Source organism: Sorex araneus, chromosome 1 (genome assembly GCF_027595985.1).
Source record: "Sorex araneus isolate mSorAra2 chromosome 1, mSorAra2.pri, whole genome shotgun sequence".
NCBI classification, from domain to species: domain Eukaryota; kingdom Metazoa; phylum Chordata; class Mammalia; order Eulipotyphla; family Soricidae; genus Sorex; species Sorex araneus.
In genome coordinates this window covers 436,535,600-436,551,886 of record NC_073302.1, presented here as the reverse complement: position 1 = coordinate 436,551,886, position 16,287 = coordinate 436,535,600, and the positions used below count along the sequence as shown (strand labels likewise).

Genomic DNA, 16,287 nt, shown 5'->3' with positions numbered 1-16,287 from the left:
AAGATAAATTAGAAAAAAATAACTATGTGAGTATAGTCAGAAACAAATTTTACAAAAGGTTTAAAATTTAGACTGTTCATACTGCTTTATGCACTACTCATTCATGTCAATAAGAAAACCTGTTTAAGATTTATAAATGACTATAGCCTTCTACACAGTAACATGTTTTCCAAAAATGTTTACCAATTTTTAATTAAAAAGTTATTCCTCCTCTAAAACCTGATCTAGGGGCTGGAGTGATAGCACAGTGGGTAGGGCGTCTGCCTTGCACGTGGCCGACCTGGGTTTGAATACCAGCATCCCATATGGTCTCCCCCGAGCACCGCCAAGAGTAATTCCTGAGTGCAGAGCCAGGAGTAACCCCTGTGCATCGCCGGGTGTGACCCAAAAAGCAAAAAAACCAAAAACAAAAAAACCCTTATCTAAGCTCCATTAAGTGACAAAAAAAATTATAAGGAATAGGATTACTCAGTAATACTCCTAGAAGGATTCCACATGTAGAACTGTTTTTGTTGCAAAAAAGAATAGGGCTTTGAATCTGGATTTGCTCCTGGGTAAATGACTTACCTCTTTCAAACCTTAGTTGTTTCCTATTTCAATAGGGATAGTCTTACCAACTTCATAGCATTTTGTAAAGAATGAGTAAGAAGGTAAGTACTAGGAAAAAGGGTGCTATTTTGTTATTAATAAATATAATTCTAAAGCCAGATTATTAAAAGCACCAGATTCTAGCTTAAGTTTTTATGCGGATACAGCTTTAACTAGTCTTATCAGCCTTCTTTTTAATTTATCTGCTTGGCTTCTTTGGTTACAAAAGACCCTACCCCTCTTAAAAACAAGATTTCTCTTTTACTTTCAACTTTTCAAAATATGGTCTCAAGAAAAACAGTATTTATCAATATTTACTAGAGCCATTTTCTTCTGATCGCACGGTCAATATTTAAATTGATCACATGATCATACTACACTATATCATACTATCAGACTTAAAATTCATTAGAATTTTAAAGAAATTTCAAATGTCAGAGAATGGAATATATTGAGAAGACCCTCTCTAGCACTCTAAAATCACTCAACGAAGTTACATCAGACTTTCAGAAGAAACCATAAGTTACCAGTTAATGTGTGTGTATGAGGCACCATCTGTGCGACCCTAACCTTCTCCCCACCTCACCTTCCTCTATTATTAAAGTCTACTCACTGCTGGCTGGGACCAGGAAATAAAAAATAGGTACAGAGAACTGTGGGGTACTTTATGTCAAATAGAAAGTTTTATACTAATAGTTTAGAAATATATACCTAAAACATAGGCATCAAAATTATCTATGTAAAAATGCACAAAATGATATTAATAAATACTTACAGTTAGTGGAACTGGGTCTTGAAAAGCCAGGCTCATTTCATGACAATAAAGAAATAAAAGTAGGCGTTCACACTTCTAAACAAAAAGAAATAAAGAATGCAGTGGAACTTCCAGCTCATTTAATACTATTCCGAGAGCCAAAGTCGCAGAGCAAATCAGAAAAGCTTAAGAAAATGACTATTTAGTTTTGATGCAGATAATCATTCCCTGGACTGAGGTGTATGTGGTGTTACAGCATATTCTTGAAATTATAGGCTATCACTAAAAATTCATTTAAAGACCTGTTCTGTGAAATCTGATGGTCCCATCATGCCCTCCCTTTGTGCTCAGGGACTGACTCCAGTAAACACTGAGATTGTGAGGATATGCCCGAGCCCCTTACTGTATGTAAAGTTCCATTAGTCACTTAATAATTTATTCAAGATATTTTACTTCATCTTTTGTCATAAAGAAGTGTGAAATACTAGCATTACATAAATGTATCTAGTAACTGAAAATCAAAATAGAGAATAGGAAAAGAAAATTCACACTCATGCACACAACTTACCCTTTTATCTATTGGTGTTAATTTAGTAAGACCTTCATTTTTCTTTTTTTCTGAGTTGTGACTGGGAGCATCACAATCATATTCAACTTCAGGTTTAGATAAGTCACGACAGAAAGTGCATATCCACTCTCCACTGTTGGAGGATAAAATACTTCTGAGTTCCCAATGTATTTCTTTTCACCACGTATTTCCCTTTCAGATCTCATGCAGAATACTTAAAGTGAATTTTAATCACCGAGTACTTAATCACTGAATAACAGTGGCATATATGGAACCATACCGAGAACTTACAAAAGAAAATATAAAGGGCAGAAGTGGTAAATACCAATAAAAAGTGTCCATTTCATCTATGTATTTCACGTCTCCTCTAGACAAAAATACACATTAATCTATGTGATATGAGGCAAGCTTCACATCTTTCCAACATGATTCGGGAAAAATAAAAAAATGCCTTTGGTACTCTAACTTAAAAATTGAGACTTAACGACAGTCGTTAAAGAACTAAGAGTGCCACACAATAGCTCCTCTTCTTCAGAATCATCTCGTGGATTTGAGATGAACTCTATGTTGAAGGTTTAGAAGGATGCACTTGTGCCAAGCAGACTGCTAGGTTTTTGCAAAGGTTTTATATTACAGTAGTGATTACAATTTTTTGCTGTTATCTATAGTGAAAGAATGTGAAAAAGGGTAGCAGTATCTATCATACCTTGGAAAATTTGCCAAAGTGGGCACATGACAAGAAAGATGGAATACTTTGGGACACTTTTCACAGCAAAGGAGCTCCCCTCCATTCTGACACACTGCACACCAGTCCTCATTGGGGTCATCCTCTTTCCTTGTCTCCCCATGGAGGGGGGACTTCTGAGAGGCAGCCAGCCACTCCGGCTTTCCATTCGAGGAATTTTCCTGGTGAAGTCCAGGCTGATCTCCTGTGCTGTCGGGTGCATCTGATCGCAGGACGGACTCATCAGAAGCCGAGTTCTGATTGCTATTTAGGAGGAGTGAGGTGAGTATGCTTCTCGGATAGCTGGTCTGCAAGGGAAGAGTTAATAGTTTACTGTTTCTCATTTATTTACATATTTATTCCGACAATACAACTATAATCTTGGGCCATAGACTGCTTTTTTGTGGGCATCTGGCTACCTTGAAAGGAGCCTTGAGTGTGTTTGAGAACACTGTGTTTTCTGCTCTTACTGAGTTGCTACTGGCAAAGCAGACATAAACCTCAGCCTGCTGGAAAATGCCATCACCACGCTGAAGACAGGCAATGGGGATGACAGAGGAAATCTGAATCTGGCAAGAACGACAGAACTGGGAGGGGTCAGTGAGATAGCAATGGGCTAGAGCACAGGCTCTGCAGGTAGGCCAGGGCTCAAGCCCTGGCCCTGGGCACCTCTGAGTATGGCAAACCCATTGAAACAAAAAAGAAATAAAAGATCAGGTAGGTAGTATTGACGTCAACCACACAAATTTCAGTACTTAGACCCAAACTTAGACTTTTTGGGTCTAAGTACTAAATTGCAAGGTTTTTAAATCACTTACAGAAAAGTGTACTGATTTTATTCATAGGAGCATTTCATGCCTAGAATTTAAATTTTATACTGGAGACCAGGATGTCAGAAATTTTAAAGCAGTCTGAAATTTTACATCCTTCTTTAAACTTAAGAACAAAAAAACCCAAAAGCAATACACATATGTTTAACTAAAAGCATAACTCATCAGTACTTCACTTAAAATTAAAAAGGAACATTTTTCATTCCCAGCTGGGGCGGTTGTGTGTTGTGTGCACTTTTCCCCGTATCTGCAAGGGCTTTCTCCAGGAACTGGTTTCCTTCCACATGAACAAGAGGAAATGAAATCCATGGCCTGTTTGCACTGTTCCAGTCACAGTGAACTGTGTATGTGCCCTGTGACAGAAAGATGTCATGTCAAGGATGAGTTCCCACCTTGTACCCCAAAATGCTGGGATAAGTTCTGGCTACCACCGATACTAAACTGGATCAAGAGGTTAAAACATGAATGGGACTAAGTGACTGCTTAATATTCAAGTGTCGAGGGGGCTTTGTAGTTGGGTGGTGGCTTTAAAAGCACTCAAGGTAAGTCTGAGGCATTGAACTTATCCTGGTACTACAGCCTGAGCTTGAGGAGATCCTGGCAGCTTGTTGGTCCTGGAACCTGACAAGAGGTGTAGAGAAAGAAGTGTTTGGACTTTTATTTAAACATTTGGTGATGCTTTTGTTATCAAAAAAGAGCAATGGCACTACTGCACATGCCAATTAATCTTGTGTATACCTATCAATCTATATGCCAATTAACTTTTGTAATATGAATTAATCTATTATTGAATCGGCTTTGTTACACGCAACTTTGCTTAAAGCTGCAGTGTCTAAGAAAATATTGATTGGAACAACAGTTTTTTTTTCCTGCTGCTTCCTATATTCCTAAATAACAGTATATGCTGTTATTCTCGTGAATTTAAAAACAATTTTAAAGATATTTACAATTTTTATTTTTAAAGAGAAGCAAGGTCATTTTTATTGAATGAAACTGACTTGGATATGGGAAGAGTAAAAATGGAATATGTGTTCATGAGAGAATACAGACTTCTTCAGAGTAGAAAAAGTGATATTTTTGAACTTAGAATATCTCCCATTCATATACAAACCTATAAATCCTACGCTATGGAAAATTGCTTTTTTCTTCTTAATTCTAATCCCTCAACACACACACACAACACACACACACACACACACACACACACACACACACACACACACATGCGCGTGCGCGCATTTTCCATTCATGCAATACCACTAACAGAACACTGAAGCGCTGGATTACTCAGCTGACAGGCATCAATATAACTATGGCTAGCAACTATTCCAAATCTTCAGATTATTGTATTGGTTAAAGACCCATGAAAAATTCATTTTTTTTGGTTAAGTGTTTATTCAGGTTGTATCCTGAGTATATCCACTATCTACCTACTTTTTAGTTTATATTTATATCCAGGTATGAGTTTACCTAATTACAACAATATATCCATCACATAACTATAGGATATACTATGTCTATGCTTTAGCTTTTTATTTTACAATTTGTCAATAAGTATTCGAATGTATTACTTTCCTAGGCACCTATCTTTATATAGTACAATCACGTTATATTTTACAATCAAGTTATAAATGCTTTCTGTTTTGGAAGAAGAGCTTCCCGGGCAGTGCTCAGGGCTCGCCAGGGCCATAGGCAGCTGAGCCTGGGGTTCATGGTGCTGGGGACAAAACCAAAAGAATGTGCTCTAATCCCTGGTGCTATCTCCCTGGACCCAGATGCTTCTGATACTATCAAAACTCTCTTTCTCCCTTTGTAACATTCCTATGCAGGGTGTGGTAGGGGAGTATACTGAGCACTTGGCTTTGCTTCTTTTAATTCTCATTTAAAAATTATTTTTGGGTCATACCCTCACTTTAAAATTTATTTTTGGGTCATACCAAGCTGTGCTCAGGGCTTACTCCTCCTCTGCATTCAGGAATCACTTCTGGTGGGCTTGGGGGACTACAGGAGATGCTGGGGATCAAACCTGAGTCGGCCATGTGCAAGGCAAACACCCTCCCTACTATACTATCACTGTGGCCCCTGGCCCTAATTTTTTTTTTTTTTTTGCTTTTTGGGTCACACATGGCGATGCACAGGGGTTACTTCTGGCTCATGCACTCAGGAATTACTCCTGGCGGTGCTCAAGGGACCATATGAGATGCTGGGAATCGAATCCAAGTTGGCCGAGTGCAAGGCAAACACCCTATCCACTGTGCTATTGCTCCAGCCCCTGACCTTAAATTTTAAACTTCAAATGAGCTCTTTACATTAAATAGGAACAATACTGCAATAGAAACAGGAATGAATATGTTACAATCTAGCAATATTTACATTTTGAGATCTAGATTCTTCATCTGATTCCTGCTTCACTATAACAACAGGGAAATCGTAATTTTCAGGTGGTCCACTGTTTTCTTGTTTTATTCGGATTGGTTCCAACATGACCACTGGGACTTTGTGTGTGGAATCAGCTCCTGCTGGTTTGCTGGAAGAGCCAGAGCTGTAAGAAAGGAGACAAAAACAAAAAATACCCAAGGATGCTAAGAATCTCAAAATAGCTTTAACCCTTTCACAGTAATGCCATAGTTCGACAGCAATGATAACTATGTTTTGTAAGCAAGAAATGATGAAACACAATTGCTGCATGCAAAACTGTTTCACTTATGTATAAAAATGTTATACATATTAACCCATATCAATAGTTTTATCATGCATCTGGAAAGGTGTTTAATGTTAAACACCAAAATTTAAACCAAATAAACTTCAATATTACAGAGTTCTAAAAGTAGGCACCCAGAGTACCACAGATTTAGCATCTTTAAAAAAAAAAACTTTCCCATTTCCCCCTGAAGTCAGTGACAGAGAACTCAGGACTCACAGTAATGACTGGCTGTCACATATAATGTGAAGATAATTAACCAGGAATGTAATTTATTGGTATTTTGTTATTTTAGCAGTGAAGGGACCTGAGGGATAGAATGGAGCTTAAGGCATTTGCCTTATATGCTGCTTGATCCTCAACATCCTGGGAGGTCCCATGAGCTCCGCCAGGAGTGACTCTAAGTGCAGATCCAGGGGTAACCCCTGAGCACTCTGGGTATGCTCGCCCTCCCCACCTCCCCCACCCCAAATATAACAAAAAAGTGTATGGGATAAAAATATTTTACTGATAGCCTCTATTTCCTCAAGAGATTAAAGGAAATTTCACCCACTTCAGAGAATACTAATTATTACAGAGTAATAAGATAGCAAGAATTAGTTTTACTATTTAATACTGGATGGACAAGCAAAAACACCAAGTCAAAATAGATTTTCATCAACAGTACATTTTTTTATAATTTCATGTCAGAATCACTGCTTGGTTATAAGAACAGAAAAGAAAACTTTGAAGTTAGCATAAAATTAGTCTCTTTCCCCAGTGTGTGTCTCTGTATTTGTTCCTATCTTACACCTACTTCATTTGTTTTTCTTGATCTTATGCTAAAACACAGTATCACATTTTCTTATTTTCAACACAATTTTTTTCAATCTTGAAAGAAAAGGATACTTATTTTAGTCCATTAATTAAGTGAATGTCTGGGGGCCAGAGCACTTGTACAGTGGGTAGGGCATTTGCCTTGCAAGCAACAGTCCCAGGTTTAATCCCCGACATCCCACCCCTGAGCACTGCCAGGAGTAATTCCAGATTAATTCCCTTACTTTTTTTTTCCATTTTGCTTTTGGGTCACACCTGGCGATGCACAGGGGTTCCTCCTGGCTCTGCACTCAGGAATTACTCCTGCTGATGCTCAGGGGACCATATGGGATGCTGGGAATCGAGCCCGGGTCGGCCGTGTGCAAGGCAAATGCCCTACCCACTGTGCTATAGCTCCAGCCCCCCAGATTAATTCCTAAGTGTAGAGCCAAGAGTAACTCCTGAGCATCATGGGGTGTGACCCAAAAAGCTAACAAATAAATTTCTTGTGGTTTTTGGGGACACCAGCAGTACCTGAGAGCTGATCCTGGAGATGCTCAGGGGACCATGCGGTGCTGGGGCTGGAGTCTGTGAGCTCCTGCATGCAAAACACGCACTATAATCCTCTGACGTAAATAGCTCTTTGGCCAATTAATAATTTAATTAAAAAATTTAAAAGAGAGTTGTTCAAGATGTACTGAGTGCCAAAAGCTTACAGAGACCAGTAGGGGAAAAAATCTACTTAGCTATTTCATATACACCAGAATAAGGTGGTCATTTTACCTTCCACGGCTCCCAACACTGGAGGCACTAGGTGAGCGTATTGGTGGGTGTACACTCGTCATCGTCACAGGTCCTAAGGAGGAGAAATATACATGCTCATGGAATAAGTAATGACGATTAATTCCTATTTAATGTCTGGACAGCCCCACACTAACACTGGCAACACATAATGAAAAGGTGTTAAAGAATACATAGCTGCTGAATTCCTGACATATTCTGTTATATCATATTAAGACTAAAAGGACTGGGCTGGGGAGCGGATCAGTGGTAAAGCACATGCCTTACATACTTGAGATTTGGGTTCCATCCATGGAATGTGGGTAGTGGGGTGAAGGAAAAGTCAAACCTGGTACGGCTGTTCAACCTCAGCACTACAAATATTTCAGACCACCTGAATCCACGCTGTAGAAAGGACTGTTGGAACACTGTTGTGATCATCAAAACTGTCTCTACACACTATAAAATGACCAGTGTCATCACAGCAGCAAGGGGAGGATCTCAGTGAAGACGCTAGCCCCCAGAACGTAAACAAAGAAAGAAACAAAGCAAGGACAATGAATGGCAGATATTCAAGGTCAGGCTGAGGTCCTGCTGTGCAGTACGTGAAGAGGTATAACAATGCTACCATGAAAATGCATAGGGTTATGCCCTAGTGGTAGTGTAGCTTGGAAGAAGTAAAACTAGAATAGAAGAAGCCAAGAAAAAAAAAAGCTGCAATAATTTTGTCACCTTCAAATTAAAAGGTGACAGTAATACAACGGAAGTGGAAAAACAGGCAAAAATTTTTTTCTTTAATTTTGTTTTTTGGGTCAAACTTGTTGGTTGGTCTTAGCAGTCATCAGGGTGGTGGCAAGGAACAAATATGTCTCTTGCATGCAAAGCATTTACTCTAGTCTGTTGAGCTACCTCTCTGGTCCCAGAAAAGCAATTTTAATGTGAAATAATCTAAAAGTTTAGTCACCAAGAGAATATAGTCTGAAATGAATAACAAGTCCATTTCATCGGTTTGTATTTTATTTAAAATACAAATGGGCTAAACAAATACTACAGGAGCTAAGGCTCTTCCAGTCTTGCACACAGCTGACCCTGGTCTGATCCCCAGCACTACCAGAGGCACTACCAGGAGTGAACCCTGAACTGTGGCCCCAATGTCCCCCCAGCCCCAAATTCCTTCCTAGAGCTCCTACAATGAATATTTCATTTTAGAATACAGGAAAATATAAAAATGGTAAGTTGTCTATCAGCATATATATATATACATATATATATATATACACATACATAAGTGATGTATATATATCACTGTGTCACTGTCATCCTGTTGTTCATCGATTTACTCGAGTGGGTGCCAGTAATGTCTCTATTCGTCCAGCCCTGAGATTTTGGGAATGAGACCTGTTATTGTTACTGTATTTGGCATATTGAATACACCACAGGGAGCTTGCCAGGCTCTTCCACACGGGCGGATACTCTCAAAAGCTTGCTGGGCTCTCGGAGAGGCGTATATATCTATATATCTATATCTATATATATATCTCTCTCTATTTTTCCCTTTATGATTATATGTCCAGGAATATGCTCACTCATGCATGAGGCTCAGCATATGCGTAAGCCTCATGCATATATATATATGTACATACATATATATATTTCCTTTTATGATGATGTGTCGTGTGGCCGCGCAACATAGAGGCATAAAACAAAAAAATTATATGAAATAAACCCCAACTCAAAATTGAACAAAAAGACTGTAAAACAACGTATGCTATCATTGCTAAATTTGAATGATCTCTACCCAGTTTTATTATATTCAACTCTTACATAGCAACTTACCTCTCGGAGAGTCTGGCAAGCTACCAAGAGTATCCCGCCTGCAAGTGCAGAGCCTGGCAAGCTACTTTTGGCGTATTTGATATGCCAAAAACAGTAATGATAGGTCTCAGTTCCCTGACCCTGAAAATGCCTCCAATGTTGGGAATGACGAGTAAGGAGAGGCTGCTAAAATCTCAGGGCTGGGAGGAATAGAGACGTTACTGGTGCCCACTCGAGTAAATCAACGAACAACAGGATGACAGTGATACACAGCAACTGTGACACATATTCACACTGTTGCATATTTTTTTTTACCACTACATATAATTTTGATAGATGTTTTCTGTTTAGTTTTTCACTATTTCCTTTAAATTGCAACCTTAAAATGTTGAATCCATTTTACACAAGGGTACGCAGATGTTACATATTCTACTAGGTAATATTCTACTTGTATTTTGTCAAGTGCCTGGCACACAGACAGTACCAGATAATGTCAAAAACTCCTAGCAGTTCTTAGGAGATAATATGCAGTGTGGGCGATCTCAGCAAGCACTCTAACCCCTGTACTGTCTCTTCTGCCCTTTTTGATTTTTTCTAATGAGTACTAGTGAGAGTGACTTACTTTGCGCCACCCCCCTTTCACTCTTTCACTGATCTTTACCTCCTCTTGAAGAATTACCTTCTCGTCATGTTCTTCAGCAATACTGAGTACCTTCCTCATTTATTTGTATGGTAGTTTCTTTCTCTGAAAATCTTATTAAAAATGTCCTGCCAGTCTGGGGCTGGCACAGCGGGTAGGGCATTTGCCTTGCACTAGGCCGAACTGGGTTCAATTCCCAGCATCTCATACGGTCCCCTGAGCACCAGCAGGAGTAATTCCTGAGTCCAGAGCTAGGAGTAACCCCTGAGCATTGACAGGTGTGACAGGTTTTCCCATCTTATGAGCACCATAAAAGGGTAAAAGATTGTAGCGATAGAATTTCAGGCAGAATTTTCCCTGGACTTTATACAGAAACCCAAAACCTAATGTCATCTAATCATCAGCAATATGAAATGGTTCCTTTTTAACAGGTCGGACTTTGGTGGGAAACCCTAACAAGAATAGTAAGTTTCTTGTTGAAATATTGAAGGCAACCAAAATGGTAGCCATCTCTGTAGATTGAACTAAGCCATATCCCCACGCCAGCTGAGAAGAAATATCCTTCTTTCTCGGGAAGAAACTCGGCGTGGCGTTAACCATAGTATGATGTCCATTAAGTTGACACGGACCTGGTGGCATGGGAATGGGATACATGGGAATAAAGTATTATGTACATGGAACAGCGGGACGCTGGTGGAATCTCGAGTCGGGGCCGATACCAGCACACTACTTTTGGTTCCAGAAACTGCAGACTTTCTACCAGACTATCAACTAAGCCAGAGCCTCACGCCGGCTGATGACAGGAAATAACCATTTTTTTCCGGTTTTTTTTCCTTTGTCAGGCAGTGTGGTGAATACTAAACAGGTGTGAACTCAGTGGCGTGGGATGAGGGGGGGAAAAATAGAAAATAGAAAAGTTATGTAACAAACAACGGGACTTAATATCTTTACATTCTCAGCAATGGAGAACTATCAAGTGATTCCTTGACAATAGGACTGCCTTTTTCCTTTTGGCAGGAAACCCCAGCAACAATAGCAAGTTATGTGTTGAAACATAGAATGTAACCAAGATAAAGCGTAAACAAAGTGAAACTTATCTTACAAGGGCGGGGACGGGGGGGGGGGCGCGGGAGGTATACTGGGGTGGTTGGTGATGGAATAGGGGCACTGGTGAAGGGAAGGGTGTTTGAGTATTGTATAATTTACATAATCCTGAGAACTATGTAACCCTCCACATGGTGATTCAATAAAATTAAAAAAAAAAAAAAAGTCCTGCCAGTTCGTACTTAGTGAATGTTTTAAAAACAGCTTTTTGCCTATCCCCAGCATCTCCTTAATTTATTTCTTTTTGCTTTTTGGGTTACACCCAGCAATGCTCAGGGGTTACTCCTGGCTCTATTCAGAAGAAATCACATAGGTGTATTAATTTATCAAAAAGGAAGTATATTAATTTCCTCCCTAAGAGTAATATAGTATCAGCAAATTTTGTTAAATTTGAAAAGACAGACACTTAGAAGAACCTTTGTTTCCACTACTAAAAATAAACTAATTTTAAATAGTGGCAAAGACTTAATTCATTTATTTTGGGCCACGCCCAGTGATATTCAGGGTTTACTCCTAGTTCTACACTCAGGAACTGCTCCTGGTTGTGCTTGGGATTCTGGGGAAGGAACCTGGGTTAGCCGCATTCAAGCCAAGCGCCCTATCCAATGTGCTATCCCTTTAGCCCTGAGACTCAATTTTATTTACCTAATAATTTATTCTGAAGTTTTGGCCTACATGGGGTCACATGGGGTCACACCCTATGGTTCTTAGGGGTCCATATCTTGCTGGGAATCAAACCTGGGGCTCCTGCATGGAATGCATACCTTCCAGTCCTTTCTTAAGCCATCTTTCAGGCCTTGGATGCTTTAATCTAATAACATGGGGAGTGAGGATAGGGGGTGAGAAAAGGAAGAAAAGCACAAATAAATGAAAATTGGAAAAAACAGTCACAAAACCAAAAGAAGCTTACTTTACCTGCAAGACCTGGAGATGGCACTGATGAATTTGGTGACTGGACAGTTCTGTTTGATGGCGGTCTTGGCTGTCCATGATCAACACTAGTGTCCTTCCTCACAATATTGTCCAGCATAATAGTACTTGAACAGTCAATCTTATGGAAGAAGAAAAATTTCAGGGCATCCGGACTTTTCAATTGACAAACTATCCAACTGATATTAAAAACTATTCAATTGATAAGAAAACTTTAATAGCTTAACTACTTTCAATGTTTCACTTCTTTTTTCTTAACCTCTCAGACAGTGCTCAGGGGACCCTGGGCACTCTCAGTGACATCTGGATAACTGGGACAGACAGTTCAATGCCAGCTGGACCCAGTGGTGTCAAACCTGGAGGTACTTGGGGTTGCTGGTATTAGGAACCAAACTTGGGTTCCAGTGCACATAAGGCATGTGCCCCTAACCCCAACTATCTCCTAAGCTAAGCTTATTTTTAAATAATAAAACATACAAACATCATATTTGAGAAATTTCAAAATACACATAATGAACAGCCCTATAAACAATCTTAACAATCCATAATATAAACACAGATTATTTCTGAAATCAGAAGCCTGGAAAAAGAAAAACCATGTCACTTATACCTTAAAATATTTTAAACATGTTAAAAAAACATTGCATCATTTAAAATTATTTAAAAAATAGTAAGAAGCAACTAAAATTGGGCCGTAAGCGTGGTTAAAGTCACTAACATTTGTGAGACCTTCGGCTCAATTCCAAAACTACCTGGCCTCTTTTGTGGCCCAAGAGTACAAGCCAGCCTTGCCCCACCAACAATTCTAAAATAAAAACTTGATTAATAAAAAAAGACACATGATAGTACAATGGGCAGGGTGCCTGCCAGGATTGGGTTCAATCCACAGCACACTATATACTGTTTAGCTCAGCCGGCCATAAGTGATCCCTGAGCACTAAGCTGGGAGTAAGTCCTGAGCACTGCCAGGCTGTGGTCCCCAAACAGAAAACAAAATAAATAAAAAGGGTACTTGGGAAGGGGCCAGAGAGACAGCTCAATGGGCTAAGTGCATGCTTTGCATGCACAGGGCCCACATTATATCCCCAGCCCTGTATGATCTCCTGCAATACTGGGAATGAACCCAGAGCTGGAGCCAGGTGTGTGCCAACATGCCTTTCCCTCTACCCTCCAACCTCCCCAAACACTTGGTGAGAACAATTTCCCATTTCCACAAACCTGTTCAACGGGTGGCTGACTGCTGCCCAACCAGATTCTAACATTCATCTCTGCACGAATGGGTGGTCATGTGTAGTTGTGGCTAAAGAACATTAGGAGCAAACATGCCCTCCCCAGGGAGGGACACTGAGAGCCAAGGGACCCTTGTAAGTCCTGGCCCACTCTGAGACCTGACACTCTCCAGCGCGCTCATTAAAGGAACCAAGTTCGTAAAGCACCAAACACAAAAGTAACACAGATTACTGGAGCACTGATTTCACCTGTGTACATTATAAATTCTTGCTTTAATGCAAAAGGTACACAAACAATACTTCCTAATTGTGTGGCTAATATAATTAAATTTCTATAGAAGAAAACTTGGTAAACCACAAGTATTCTTCATGCTTAAATGCACCAAAATCCCAAGAATGTTTTTTTGATTAAAATTCAGTTAAATTATCTAGTCAAGTTCCAGCACTTTTTAACCTGGATTTTACAAAGGAATTAAATTCTACAATCTTGGGCATGGATTTACTAAAAATAAATTCATAGTTCTCGATCCCGGAGGCCCACTAACTACTTGTGGCACCCAGCAGCTTCTGGCAGAAATGCCTCTAGACTATGGCGCCCCGGGAGGGGAAAGGTTTTTCTCTCTCGGCCTTTCCTTTCGGTGGTGTGGCGACCACCATCTTATAGAGCCCACTAACCAGAGGTACAAGCTCGCAGTGACAGGGTGTTCGGAAGATCTCGGGATAGGGGACGTTACTGGTACGCTCTCCACCCAGACGAGACCCCCAAGCGGCCACACATGAACGAGCCTCTGCTCCTCAAAGACCATGATCCCAGAGGCCTACTAACTACTTTCGGCACCCAGCAACTTCTTGCAGAAATGCCTCTAGACTGTGAACTGAGCTACGGCCCCATGCCTCAAGTATATAAATTGAAATTTATATAAATTTGGGTGGGGGTGAGCCATACAGGGGGGCACTCAGGGCTACCCTTGGTAGGATTCAAGCAATTCCAGGGCCAGAACCCAGGACTCCCGCATGCAGAAGAAACCCAGTGAGCTACCTCCCCCGGTCTATGCAAACTAACTCTAGTAAGGTTAAATATATTTGGGACTACTAGTCGTACTTAGCAATTAAAATTTTTTTTAAAAAGAGAAAAAAAAAAAGAAAGAAAAAAAGTCAACTCCAAACATCCATGTACCGGAAGTTGTAAGTTAAAACTTTTCCACAATCTTTAGCAGTTCTGAAAAGTTTTCAATTTCTGGGGCCGGAGCGATAGCACAGCGGTAGGGCGTTTGCCTTGCACGCGGCCGACCCAGGTTCGATCCCCGGCATCCCATATGGTCCCCCAAGCACCGCCAGGAGTAATTCCTGAGTGCAGAGCCAGGAGTAACCCCTGAGCATCGCTGGGTGTGACCCAAAAAGCAAAAAAAAAAAAAAAAAAAAAAAAAAAAAAGTTTTCAATTTCTAAACTGGGGCATTGGTAGGAGTAGGTCTTGGGTGCTTTGGTGGTGGTGATGTGTGGTAACTGTGTATATCAGGAATGTAAGTTCAAAATCACTGCAGGGGGCTGGAGAGAGAGTAAGGAGGCACGGGGCTTGCCTTGCACCCCAGATGGTCCTCCAGGCCATGCTAAGAGTACTTCCTAAGCACAGTCAGGGGCAACTCAAAAAGAAACAGAACAAGCAAAAAAATTAAAAGAACAGTGTAAGTATTCTGTTATCAGAGTATTTAATATTAATAGTGCTAACATTATATAGTTATATTACCTTAATCATAATTAATTTAAAAATAGATAAAAATTAAAACAGAAAAATAGTATCTTTAGTTCTTGGCCAGAGTTTGCTCCATGGGCTAAGTGTATATGATCTGCACGCCAGAAGCCCAGGTTTGATCCCTGGGTGTCACATACAGTACTCTGAGCACTGTCAGCAGCAAGTCCCAGAGCAAAGGTCCAGAGTAGTCCTTGAGCACTGTTGGGGATAGTGTCCCTCCCATCAGCCATACAAAGATGTGACAGGAAAAATGTATGGAGATCTGTAGAACATTACATTTTCTGTCTTTGGAGGGAAAAACTGAGGGGGCGGAGTGTATGCTTTCCAGGTGTAAGTAGGCCCTGTGGGGAGGGGTCTGACCTACACAGGGCACGAGAGCCCCACCCAAGTCATACTAACCCATAAATTAGAATTTGGAGAGTTAAAAATGTTTACCTTAAACAATTTGGAGGCAATCTTACATTGGCTAGTATGATTTTACTGTAACTTATTAAACTTATCCACATCTCTTCCGATATCTTATATTCCACAGCTCTAATAGATCACTTTCCAGAAATTCCATTCTCCCATGTCTTTACTTCCTTTCCCTGCTCAACGGCTCATGATTCATCCCCATGATGACTTATTTACAAACACCTCTACCTGTGGTGCCCTGGAGCACTGTTATCACCTTTCATTTTTCAAACTATATTTCTAAGGATAAAAATATCTTCGACATGCAAACACACACTCCATACAAAATCTATATCCAGATTCACAATTTCAAAAGAGATGCTTCATACAAGTTTTGTGTCTACGTACGTCTGGAAGAGAAGGGAGGTTATAAGGACCTCCTGCTGGTGAGCTTAAGTCAATCATTGGCGACCCAAAAGCCTTTCCGTCATAGCCTGCTGCACTGGTGACGGTGGGACTGGAAGGAGTGGAGCAGGAGCTGCTGGCAGCTGATGGGGCAGCTTGCCCGCTGCTGATCTGCCACTGCAGGAGCAGGGGGAGAAGAAAGGTCGTCCATTAGCAGGTGTCTAGCAGAAAATACCCATCTACCACTGTCGGGCACAAGACGGGAGGCAGAAGACACAAA

The 16,287-nt window shown here is 40.4% G+C and overlaps 1 protein-coding gene across 2 annotated transcripts in view; it reads right to left on the bottom strand.

The window, feature by feature from the left end:
- TRIM24 (tripartite motif containing 24) overlaps positions 1–16,287 on the bottom strand; it is a 123,586-nt gene that overhangs the window by 5,614 nt on the left and 101,685 nt on the right. For both annotated transcript variants that reach the window (XM_055140649.1, XM_055140656.1), the window contains exons 11-17: positions 16,011–16,184; positions 12,215–12,350; positions 7,744–7,816; positions 5,838–6,006; positions 2,617–2,942; positions 1,911–2,043; positions 1,364–1,438 (exon numbers count right to left, since the gene is read on the bottom strand). In XM_055140649.1, the coding sequence (XP_054996624.1) occupies positions 1,364–1,438; positions 1,911–2,043; positions 2,617–2,942; positions 5,838–6,006; positions 7,744–7,816; positions 12,215–12,350; positions 16,011–16,184 (1,086 nt within the window). The remainder of the gene's footprint in view (positions 1–1,363; positions 1,439–1,910; positions 2,044–2,616; positions 2,943–5,837; positions 6,007–7,743; positions 7,817–12,214; positions 12,351–16,010; positions 16,185–16,287) is intronic.